Consider the following 13,088-nt stretch of genomic DNA (forward strand, 5'->3'; position numbering starts at 1 on the left):
TGTATAAGCACTGATCTCAACTATTAAAAATATGTACTGAAAAATACTGGCATGAAATACGTCAAAATTATAATAATGGTTATCACCAGGTGGTAGGATTATGGATTATTTTTATTTTCTTTATATTTACCAAGTTGTATCTTGCAATAAGCCTCCTTATTATAATAATAAGAAAGTTATTTTAAATCACAGTGCAAATGCTAACAATTTAATAGACAAAATGTTTAAAATTGCATCTCTATTGTTAAACCATCATGGAGAAAACTGAAAAGGCAAAATAGTACAAAACTCAGGAAAGGAGTATCACGAGCCAATCTATCTGTTTGACCTCTGGGCTAGGTGATTTACCAGCAAGGCATTTAAACCCAAAACCTCAGTGTCTTTACCTATAAGGAAAAATAATACTAGCACCAACCTCGGAGGGTGGTTGTCAGAATTCAATGTTCTATATATTCATATGTCTTAGCCAAGTACTTGGCATCTGATAATGCTCAAAACATTAACCATTATTAGTGTTAGTACAATGTTTAACTGCTTTTTCTTCATCTAGATATATTTCAGAAAAGAAATCTAAGATCTCTTGGCTTCAAGATTGCTCAGCCAATCAATATACACCGACACTGTCACAGAGGTCTGTTTCTCATAGCTCTGGAGTCCCCATGTACCTTGAGAAAATAAACCAAAGATAAAAGGAAAAACTCAGAACACAAGCCTATGTGGGAATTGGTAAAAGCTGATAAACAAACACCAATGAGGTGTTACTGACCTTTAAACTTTAAGGCTTAGAGGTGGCTATAAAAGGCAGGCTCAATGACAGAAAGCTCTGGTGGTCAGAGACCCCAGCTCTACTAGGGGCAGTTAGCAACTAGGGGAGAGTTTTCTCACTGCCCTGACTAGGACACGGTGACAATTCTCTCTTGGGCTCTGCTTGCAGCTTCTGTGTCCTCCAGGGCCCAGTGCTAGGGAAGCCCAAGCCAACAACTTGGGTGCCAGCTTTGGCACCTCTCCCTCCCTCTTCCACAGTGTTTAGTTTACCTCTAAATCCTGCCATTTTGACTCCCTAAACATCTCTCTTTAGCCTGTTCACATCTTTCTGTCCTCACTGTCACTACCCTAAAACTACAAGCTCCTCTATCGTCTGCCTTCTACCTTGCCCCTCTTCAATCTATTCTTGTTCCTGCAGCAAGGGTCTCTCAGAATTCAGTCCCATCATATTTCTTCTGGGGTGAAAGTCTTTCAGTGGTTTCTCATTGCTATTGCTCGTTGAATAAAGGGCACCAGCTTACCTTGGTACCATCCCCATCTCTAGTATTCAGACACCTGGATTATTAAATTATATTCAGATCCTTGAAAGCAACCAGGTCTCAGTTCTACATCTGCCTTCCTGAAACACTGTCCATACTCAAACCCTATCTTCCTTTCTCTCCCTACTTGTATGTTATGGACTGAATGTTTGTGTCTGCCTCCTCGCCTGGCCCTGCCCCCCACCCCAAAGTCATATGGAAGCCTCAACCTCCAATGTGACTGTATGTGGAGATAGGGCTTTTAGGAGGTAATTAAGGTTAAATGAAGTCATCAGAGTGGGACTCTTATCTGATAGCAGTGGGGTCCTTATAAGAGGAGACAGCAGAGTGCTTCCCGCCCCCCTTTCTCCTTCTCTCTCTCTTCGCCTGCACTCCCACACCCCACGTGGGGACACAGTAAGAAGGCAGCCATCTACAAACCAGGAAGAAAGCCCTCACTTGAAACTAAATTGGTTGGCCCCCTGATCTTGGGCTTCCCTGCCTCCAGAACTGTGAGAAACCAATTTCTGTTGCTTGAGCCACTCAGTCAGCAGCTCGAGCTGACTGATACACCACACCCTGAACACCATCACTTCTCCTTTCATCTCATCTCTCAAAAGACCTCAACTGAGAAATTTTTCTGGGGGAAGCCTTCCCTAAGTGACCCATCTGGGAACCGTACCCACAGCTATGCTCTCAGAGCACCACGTGTTACCATCATCTTCTCTCTCATACAACATTATCACTTCGTGTGTCACATGGGGATTCCCCACTGGACCAGACACCATGAAACCAAATAACCCAATGCTATGCAGCCTCAGAACCTGGCACATGTCTGATATAGTGATGTCTCTGTGGATACTTTGTTAAATTGATTTGACCGTTTAAAAGGGTAAGCTATTTTCACTCCTCTTTCTCTTTCCTAGCCATGAAATATTTGTACTGAAATTTTTGAACATATATTGAAGAAAGGACCAAGAAATAACAACTTTAAGGGCAGTAAATTGATTTATAAGAGAATGGTCTTTTATACAGTTTATAAATCTCTATGAGACTAAAACCAAATAAAGAAAGGAATTGTAAAAGGATTTCTAAGTCCTTTATAAAATCCTCTGTAAGTCACTGCCATTTAGCAGGTATGCGACCTTAAAAAACTCAATTTCTTTGCCACCAGTTTCCTCAGTTTTACACTGTGGATAATAAATAGCACCTGCCTCTTAGAACTATGGGGAAAATTAAACATATAAACACAGGTAAAAGTTCTTAGACTAATATTCAGCACATACTAAGAACTTGATAAATGTCAGCTATTTTAACTTTTTAAATTAGTAAAACAGGTTCAAGAAAAGTCAAACTCTTGGTTTTGTTGTCTAGTAGGCCCGAGATTAAGGGCTGGGACTAGACTGTTTTAGGCTTTGTTGAGAATGATCGCTTTCCATGGGCGCTCCTTCTGAAGTTGCCGTCTCTAACATATAATATTTTATTTTATTTATACCCCACTGTGTTCCAGAAAGGACTTTCAGGAGCTTACAGATGAACATAAAATACAAGTAACATGAGTCAAAGGCAGAATGAAAGACAGACAAACAAGAACGAGGACAAAGTTGGGTGAGGAAAAAATAATCTATTACTAAAAATTAGGAGCACGCTAAGGCTTAAGATGAAAATCAAAAGAAGCTAGGGTAGAAATGTTATTTTAATTTCTCCTTCATTCCCCTACCCCTTTCTTCTTTCGTTCTCAAGATGATTTAAATGCTATTTTAACTTTTAAAAACCCAAACTATTTAAGTTACTTTCACATCAAATAATTCTATGCTTGTGGATAAAAACTGGTATTCCATGTTTTGGTATGTGAAGCCATATTTCAACATGCAAATAGACTACATATTAATTAAGGGAGATGAAAGAGCTTAATAGTGATTAAGCACCTATGACCTGCTGGATATCAGTCCAAGCTTTCACCCAAGTTGTTTTTTGATACCACAACCCCATGAAGTAGTTAAATATCCATTTTACAGATGCGGTACAGAGAACTGTAGTGATTTGTTCAACTACAAAGTAAGAACTCAAACCTATGTTTCTGATGCCTGAATTGCTAAGATCACATAAAGATAAATTCTTATCAAGAGATAAGACACACCTTTGCCCATAGACATAAGAGCAGTTCTAAAAGGTCCTGTGAACACTCAGCTTTTTGGTTTCATTTTCCTACTGAGAAATTTTCTTCTTAAGGGTTGTATATCATTACTTGGCTTTGTTTATGTAATCTGCCATACTGGTAGCAGAAGAGAAACTTAGGGGTGGTTGGAAAGAAAGTCTTAGCAGATATGCAGGGCAACAGAAGTCGCTCAGAAGGTTCCAGATCATCTCAAGTGTAAAACAAACAAACAAAAAACCCCCATGTGTCAGAGAAGCTAATGGATGTTAAGATTCAGGAGTAAATATGATTGAGTTAAAAGCCTATATGGGGATACATGTATATGTAGAGCTGATTCACTTTGTTTTAAAGCAGAAACTAACACACCATTGTAAAGCAATTATACTCCAATAAAGATGTTAAAAAAATAAAGCCTATGGCAGAATCAGAGAAGATCTTTAGAAATGTCCTTGGAGCCGAGGGGAAATGAGGATGTTAAAGTCTTTACGATCATTTTATTCACATCTGAACGCTGAGAAATAACTGGAAGTATGAACACTTCTTCCTGCCACGGGTAACTTAGACTCAAAAAGCACAGTGAGGGTGAAAGTTAAAATTGAGACATCTCTGGTCATTTCTTTTCATCCTTTTCCCCCTCCAGTAAATTGTCATTAATTTTATTATTACACAGGAGCTGTGTGATTTAGCTTGTGAAACACCAGGTCTAACAATATCAACTATGATTAGTTCTGTTCTCCGAATAGTCTGTGAATTGTTTGGTTAGTTCGTTTTTTCGGGGGTTTTTTTCCCTTTTTTTTTTTTCTTTTTTCTTTTTTGGCCGCAGCATGCAGCTTGTGGGATCTTAGTTCCCCAACCAGGGATCAAACCTGTGCCCCTTAGAGTGGAAACACGGAGTCCTAACCACTGGACTGCCCGGGAATTCCCTTTTGCTTTTCTTTTTTCTTTTTTAGTTTTCATTCTTTTTATGACTATAACTTTGCATGTGACTTTCAATCTGTCTTGAGTGTACTGTTCCTCCCCTGACCCATTAATCTGAAAAATTCTTAAGCACTGTTTGAGTTTTAAAGTAGAAAACAGAAAAAAATATTGGACATGTACCACATTTTTTATTACAAATCTCTGGGGTTTGGGGTAAGGCAGGAGTTGACAGACTATAGCCAAATCCAGCTGGCTGCCTGTTTTTGTAAATAAAAATGAACTGGGCCACAGCCACGCTCTTATTCATTTGTGTATTGTCTGTGGCTGCTTTTGTGCTGCATTGGCATTGTTGAGTGACTGTGACAGGGTCTGTCTGGCCCACAAAGCCTAAAATATTTACTATCTGGTCTTGACAGAAAAAGTTAGCCAAACCCCAGCGGTAAGGAGGAAGAGACTTTTATTTTTCATTTTCACGTGTCAAAGGACAAAACAAAACTACCAAAATGTGAGTGATATTTTCTTTCCTGTGTGCTTTTCTGTGTTCTGTGAATTTTCTCTAAAAACAAATTTTTAATTAAAAAAAATTTTGTTTAAAGATTCAACTCAAGTGGTATTTCACCTGCGAAGTCTTCTGTCAGTCCTGCTTCCTATATGTTTCCACACAAGTGTTAGATTTTTCTGTATTAGTTGTTGTCGTACTGTCTGGCAATTCTTGTTTCTTCTTGCCTCTCAGACAAGCCCACGAACTTCATGACAGAGAGCTCGGCCTAAGCCTTTTTTTTAGGGCCTCACTCAGAACACAACAATTCTATAGAATGATGAGAGAAAACACTTCCTTACCTTTACAGCTGACGGAGTACAGCAGTCCCCCCTTAATCGTGGTTTCACTTTCCATGGTTTCAGTGCCACAGTCAACCGAGCTCTGAAAACATTAAATGGGAAATTCCGGAAATCAACAATTCATAAGTTTTCAATTGCGTGCTCTTCTAAGTAGCATTATAAAATCATATGCCATCCCACCCAGGACGTGAATCATCCCTTTGTCCGGCACGTCCTGCCCGTGGTTCACTTGGTAGTGTTCTTGGTCATCAGATCCACTGTGGAGGCACAGCAGTGCTTGTGTGCAAGTCACCCTTACCTTAGGTAATAGTGACCCCAAAGTGCCAGAGTAGTGATGCTAGAGATTCCGATGTATCAAAGAGAAGCCACAAAGTGCTTCTTTCAAGTGAAAAGGTGAAAGTTCTTGACTTGAGGAGAGAAAAAAATTGTATGCTGAGGTTGCTAAGAGATACAGTAAGAATTAATCTTCTACCCATGAAATTGTAAAGACGGAAAAAGAAATTCATGCTAGTTTTGCTTTCGCACCTCAGGCTGCAAAAGTTATGGCCACAGTGTACGATAAGTGTTTAGTTAAGATGGAAAAGGCATTAAATTTGTACAAAAAGATCCTGCGAGAGAGAGACCACATTCGCGTAATTTTTACATAGCATATTGTTATAATTGTTCTATTTTATTATTAGTTATTGTTGTTAATCTCTCACTGTGCCTAATTTAAATTCAACTTTACCATAGGTATGTATGTATAGGAAAAAACATGTACATGTAAGATTTGGTACTATCCGAGGTTTCAGGTATCTACAGGGGGTCTTGGAACATACACCCCTTGAAGAAAGGGGGACCATCATATTTTCGTAATGATTATTTGTCTTCCTACTTTCACTGAAATATTACCTATCAGAGAAGGCTTCCCTGAACACCCTATATAAAAAAAGTAACAGGGGGCTTCCCTGGTGGCGCAGTGGTTGAGAATCTGCCTGCCAATGCAGGGGACACGGGTTCGAGCCCTGGTCTGGGAATATCCCACATGCAGCGGAGCAACTGGGCCCGTGAGCCACAACTACTGAGCCTTCGCGTCTGGAGCCTGTGCTCCGCAACAAGAGAAGCCGCGACAGTGAGAGGCCCGCGCACCGCGATGAAGAGTGGCCCCCACTCGTCGCAACTAGAGAAAGCCCTCGCACAGAAACGAAGACCCAACACAGCCCAAAATAAATAAATAAATAAATTTATAAAAAAAAAAAAGTAACACACTACACACTAACCCCTTTATTCAACTTTATTACTTTTATAGCACATATAACTACTTGATGTAGCAAATGTTTATTAGTTTATGGCTCCTCTCTCCCCACTCTTCTAGAATGTAAGCTCCCCATGGGTAAATCTGAAGTCTCTACAGTTAACTGCTATATTCTCAGGGCCTAGGACATAAGATTGGTAGAGCTATTTCTATTCTCATTTTACAGATACTAAGGAAACCAATATGGAACATGCTGGTTTTGGGTTTTATTTTTAAGTGGAAGAGGTTATATTTGATTTATATATATTGTCTTTTCTTTTTTCCCTTTGAAAATAAAGACTAGATTACATATTTGAAATTTCCTGTGTAAATGTCACTTTTGGGAACAATTGTTTTCCAAGCTATGGCCTCTTTTCTAAAAGATCATCTTTTTTTTCTTTTGCATTTAGTTAACATTTATTTATTTATTATGGTTTTTAAGCAAGTTTTCCCCCAGCTTTACTGAGGTATAATTGACAAATAAAATGATAAGATATTGAAAGTGCAAAACGGGATGATTTCTATACGTGTACATTGTGAAAGGATTCCCCCCTATCAAGATTAATTAACACATCTATCACCTCACATATTTACCTTTTTTGAAGAAGTGTAAACTGATTGCCTATAGTCACACTGAATATAATTGTTGGATCAAGGAATAATAAATAGGGACAACAAGATACAAGAAATGGGGAAAGGGGAGAAGACAGAAGAAATACATTGATATTCTTTGAGGACCAAAAGTGTCAGGAGGAGCATTTGGCTAAAAGGAGAGAAAACAAAACCACCTATGTTGCAACAGTAAGGGCAGTGGTTATAATACTAGCAATACTGTTATTTCATAGAGTCTAAGTAGCTATTTGAATGTAAAATGCTTCTTTATTTTATGTAGCACTAAGAAAGAAAAATATTGCCAATTAAACTATGATATGCCATTGATTAGTAGATGCATCCTAATTTCAGAGTTGCTCAAATGGGAAAAAATATGTCAGAATCAGTGTAATAAAGTTAACCACCACCTCCTCCAACCCCTTGCCCTGCCAACAACAAAAACTATTATCTCTCAATTGACCACTGGCTTTCACAACTGCCCTGGGAGTTTTCAATCCCAATAACAATCTCCGCTTTATAGAAGAGAAAACTAAGTCTTGCAGCAGCTAAGTCATTTTCTCAAGATCACAGCATTCTAAGTTGGGATTTGGAGTCCGTGACCACCATGTCCATGTGATGGAAGTCCAGCAACAGGGTACTACCTTAACAGTAGGGGCTTGCAATTAACTTTTTAAAAAATTTACTCATAAGTAAGGTATCTTCATAAGACCTGTTTTAAAAACATTACCACAATATTGTTATCATACCAAAAATTGACAATTATTCCTTTATATCATCTGATATTCAACCAAATGTCAAGTCCTTGATTTAAAACATTTTTAAAATAACAATTTTATTGAGATATAATTCACATACCATGAAATTCATCCTTTGAATTGTACAATCCAATGCTTTTTTTAGTATATTCACAAAATTGTGCAACTGTCACCACTATGTAATTTCAGTACATTTTTATCACCCTTAAAAGGAACATGCCATACCCATTGGCAGTCACTTCCCATTTACCCACAAACTCCCCAGTCCTAGGCAAATATTAACATATATTTTTCATCTTTAAGGATTTCCTTATTCCGGACATTTCATATAAATGGAGTCATATAATATCTGGCCTTTTGTGTCTGTCTTCTCTCACTCAGCATGCGTTTAAGGTTCTTCCACGGTACAGCATGTATCGGCACTTCATTCCTTTTTGTGGTTGAATATTATTCAATTGTATGTATATACCACATTTCATTTATCCATTCATAAGGTAGACATTTGAGTGGTTTCTACTTTGGAGCTATTATGAACAATGTTGAATAATGAATAATGTTATGAACGTTTGTATATGAGTTTTGCATGGATACATGTTCTCAAATCTTGGGGGGTTATACATAGGCAAGGAATTGCTGGGTCATACAGTAACACTATGTTTAACTTTTTGAGGAACTGTCAGACTGTTTTTTTCACAGTGTACCATTTTACATTCTCAGCTGCAATGTACAAGGGCTCCAATTTCTCCACATCCTCACCAAGACTTGTTACTGTTTGTCTTTTTTATTATAGCCATCCTAACTGGTATGGAGCAGTCCCAGTGTGGTTCCATTAACTTTTTTTTAAGTATCAGTTTCTAAGTCTGCAATATTATAGATCAATTATGTACATATATTAATATATATATATAAATAAATAATTGATCATTATGATTGCAAACTCTGAAAATTTGGCAAATGGTCCTTAAAGCCATCTGTGTACTCAGTCACTTCTATTAAATTCCCAGAGCTCAATCTGATGTATTTTAACAACACTCCTGTGGAGTAAGTTGGTAGGAAAATCATCATCTCCAAGAGCTACAAGCTGAGAAAGGCTGTCACCCAAAAATAAATCATCCTATTCACAGTTCAGTGCTTTATTACCAGGTCACTCTGCCCATGGATAAGGAATGGGAAAAATAAGTGACACAGAAAAGACTCACTGAATTGTACACTCCATTAGAATATCTAAATTTAAGGCAGAACCTGCACCTACAATATGTCTTTTTATGACTTGTCCCATTCGTTTTTAAAGCCAGGAAAGTGACAATAAAAAGACTCTGTATCATGTAAAATGACACGTTTTATTTTTCATATTTGTTCCCCAAAGAGATAGCATTGCAAAGAAATAGCATCTCTCTGAAAGCCAAAGTACTTCCATCATTTATGAACTCTCCATGGCGCTGGCAGAAAAGCAAATATTTCAGTTCTCAAAAATCAAGACACATTTAACTTTTAACACAGTCTTGTTATAAACTGCCTATGTACCTGTGTATACAGACCTGTTTTATATTAGACACCTTAGCCATAAGAAATCTCTGCGTGTTTGTCAATCAGAATAAGACTGTAATGTTTATGAGCTCTTTTTGATGAAACAATGGACTGAAGCAAAAGAGAACAAAATATCACCCCCCCAAAAACCCAAGCTGATTGAACTAAGCACCCACATTCTAATCCTTCAAATACCTAACACATGAGGTATCTCTCTGATACCTACTCTCAAAAAGAAGAAGGGAAATAAAAGATCTCTTAAAGATCTTTGCAGTGGAAGCACAGAGTCTTAACCACTGGACCACCAGGGATGTCCCTTAAAGATCTTTTAAATTGTTCAGTTGCAACCCTTAAATATGCATTCTACCAGGAAGATATTACTAAATATTTAAATATTTTTCCAAATCAATCTTTTGTCACGTGTATATGTTGTTTGAATATCTACATAGAGTACCTGCTATATGTAAGGCACCGGGCAAGGCTAACCTTCTCTTGTTGGTCTAGCTAATATCAGCAGTGAGAACGTCCTTGCTTTCCAGAATGATCTGACCAGATAATTGCATCACTCAATCCCTCACTCACTTCAAATCTTTCTTCAAAGGCTACTTAATAGTTGAGGAACACTCTACTTAAAACTGAAAACGTCCCTCCCATACCTCTAGCTCCAACCATTCTCCTTCTCTATTTTAGTTTTCTTCAAAATACTTATTACCTTCTCATCTCAATTAACTTAGTTGTTTATTTTATTTACTATTTGTTTTCCCCATTGGAATGTAAGCTCTATGAGGGCAGGGATTTTTGCCTGTTTTCTTTTTTCCCCCATTACTTTACCTCCAGTGTCTGAATAGCCCGTGGTACCTAATGCTCAATGAATATTTCTTGAATAAACGAATGAATAAATATGGCCACGATTTATTGGGTCTTCGTAGTCTTTGACTTCTCAGATGCCTTTGATTTTTTTTTTTTAAGCTCATATTTATTAGCCCTTTCTTAACTTTGATTTTCATTTTGGATAAACTCCTCATACTTTGCTTCTCTTTTATGCTCGTTATTTATTTGAGTCTGTTCCAGAGCCACTTCTCATTTCTACGTCCCCCTTGTTGATGAGTCCCAGCGCTAAACCCTTTCCTACCCTCCACTGCCTACAGGCCATTTCTATAACTGAGTATGTCCCCAGTAGAAATTATCAGCTCCTCCCAAACCTGCTGTGGACTTGGAAGCTCCATGCTGGTTAATAACATCACTGGTACCCAGTCTCCTAAGCTAGCCATGTCCATATCCTCGGTTTCTGTGATGATCTTGTGAGTGCTAATCTCTAACATCCTAGAGCCCAGTTTCTCCACATCCACACTGTCACTACTCGAGCCTAGGCCCTTACCCTCCTGCCCCAAGGCAACTCCAACCTTCTCCATACCTGTGTTGGGAGAGGTCCAGGAAACCTCAGGGAACAGCCACACCTAAAGTCACGTTTGGAGGAGAGAGGCTTAGGTCTTTCTGGGGTAAGTAACAATGGCTTGTGCAGCATCTGTGGGGTGGAAGCTGCCTCGCTACATGATTGATCTATGATCAGACAAAAGCGAAACATAAGCACGTGTGTGAGCTGGACATGGGGAGGTGGGGGGCAATTATTTCTGAGGCAGCTGGTGAAAAGAAGAAAAGCGGCCCCTGACTTGGGGAACCGGCCTGACACTGACAGCTGGGTCTCCGTTTGGCTAGCAGCTGACCTGGCATTCACGGTTAGGCCCTGGCGTTCTCAGAATCTCCCAGAGCTCTAGATCCGATAAGTCACTCTTTGTGATAAAGTGACACCAAACGAAAAAAATAAAACAAACTTCATAATCTTTTCTAAGCCCAGATGAAAATAAGGTTACTGCATAAACCACAAAATACCAAAAGTCCCCTCTCCCAGCTGATAGCAGTGACTGCTGTTCTGAAACAATGACAGCCTTAGCCTCATTCTAGTCTTCCCTTAATCTAGTTATGATTAAGATGTACAATCATAAAATTACCCCCACTTCCTGAGAGCATCCAACCCAGAGCAAAGCCCTGCTTCCTTGAGCTCTCCCCCAAATCACTTAACACCAGCTCAAGTCCGTAAGAAATCCTTTCTATCACTGCTCTACTGACATGCCTCCCAGGTCCCCATGGTGAGCTTCTCCCTTGCTGCAAAGTACAAGAGACCCAGCTGGTCCAACTCGAGGTTTGTACCTGGCAGTCGTTGGCTGCAGGGTTTGGACCCTGGTATGGGAACTCTGCTGTATATTTGAACCAATTAAGCCATCTGGGGAGGCAATTTTAGATGCTGTGTAGGCAAAGATAAGCAGTAACTCAAATGCTTGAGGATATCTGAATCACACAGTCTTGAGAATCCTATTACCAGAGTGAATGCAAGATTGAAGAAAAGATATTACTTTCCACTTCAGATCCCATGGATTATTGTAAAACCCTCAACTTATGCCTTTAGAGAATATGTTCTAAAGTAGAAAAGAGGATGCGATAGCTGGCTACCTTTGACGCTGGCCTGATATTCTGGCTTTCTTCATTAATTTAAAAAATGTTTCCAGAATGCTCAAATGCTCTGAGCATTTTTCTAGGCATTGTAGACATAGTAGTAAACAAAATATACAAACTGTCTCCTTGCTCTCTTGGATTTATATTATAATTGGGCATGAAAGACAATAAAAATAAATGTATACATCTGAAAAAAGGAAAGTGTCAGAAAGTAAATATGTAATAAGTAGTTTGTTAAATTAGGGAAACTTAGAGTGTGTCTTGACAGTTCCTCTAGATTGGATGATATCAGTTAAGGCCTATCTCAGGAGGTGATACTTAAACAGAGTTCTGAATACTGAGAAAGAGCCAGCCATGCATAGATCAGAGAGAGATGATTCTAGGCAGAGTGGCCATCTAAAGCGAAGGCTCTAAAAACTGTGAGGATTGTTTTAGTCAGCTCGGGCTGCTGAAACAAAATACCATAGACTGGGTAGCTTCAACAACAAATATTTCTCACAGTTCTGGAGGCTGGGAAGTCCAAGATCAAGGTACCAGCAGATCTGGGGTATTTTCCCTGATTATTAACCCGTTAACACTGTCAACATTGGAAACCTAAGAAATACAATCATAGCACACAAGAAAGACCCCTTTTCCTGGGAGAACGAATGTGAAGTTATGTTTAAAGTCAGTGGAAGTAAGTGCTAGTAATAAAGCTGATTCTCATCACAGCTTAAGATATGAATACTTAATTTGTATAGATTTAATTTTTTCAATTAAAATGTCTTGAATTGCAGACCAGGAAAACTCTACCTTCTCAGTCTTAAATTTTGTACTTTCCCCAGGAGATGGGCATTGATGGTGGCGGCTGCCACTTAGGAGGCCAGCACTCTCAGAGTGGCTTGCGAATCTGTCTCAGTCTTGCTGACAATAATGAGCAAACGGAAAAATGGAATTTCAAGGCAATCAACTTAATTTTGGAATCAATAGCCCTATGTTTGTTCTACTTAATTCCCCAAGTCCACTTTACCAGAATATATTACCGTCAGACTCCTCCATGCAAAGGGTTTGGATACTGCCATGTAGTCAGTAAGCATATGAGAGTGCCACCAACTATTTGTGGAAAAACTTACGTGATGCGTTGCTGCTCAGTCAGAAGGGAACTGCAGTTGTGCTTTGATAGTAATAGTGTACCAAATGTGAAGTTTATTTCTCTTTGCCAGATACCCCTG

At 38.9% G+C, this 13,088-nt stretch overlaps 1 protein-coding gene across 1 annotated transcript in view; it reads right to left on the minus strand.

Annotated features, from left to right (window-relative positions):
- Positions 1–13,088, minus strand: part of LOC309665899 (uncharacterized protein) — a 561,943-nt gene that overhangs the window by 97,868 nt on the left and 450,987 nt on the right. Inside the window, exon 10 of the mRNA XM_082472769.1 lies at positions 5,200–5,281. Within this exon, the coding sequence (XP_082328895.1) occupies positions 5,200–5,281 (82 nt within the window). The remainder of the gene's footprint in view (positions 1–5,199; positions 5,282–13,088) is intronic.

Source organism: Balaenoptera physalus, assembly GCF_965194825.1.
Source record: "Balaenoptera physalus genome assembly, chromosome: 8".
In the NCBI taxonomy this organism is placed as follows: Eukaryota; Metazoa; Chordata; class Mammalia; order Artiodactyla; family Balaenopteridae; genus Balaenoptera; species Balaenoptera physalus.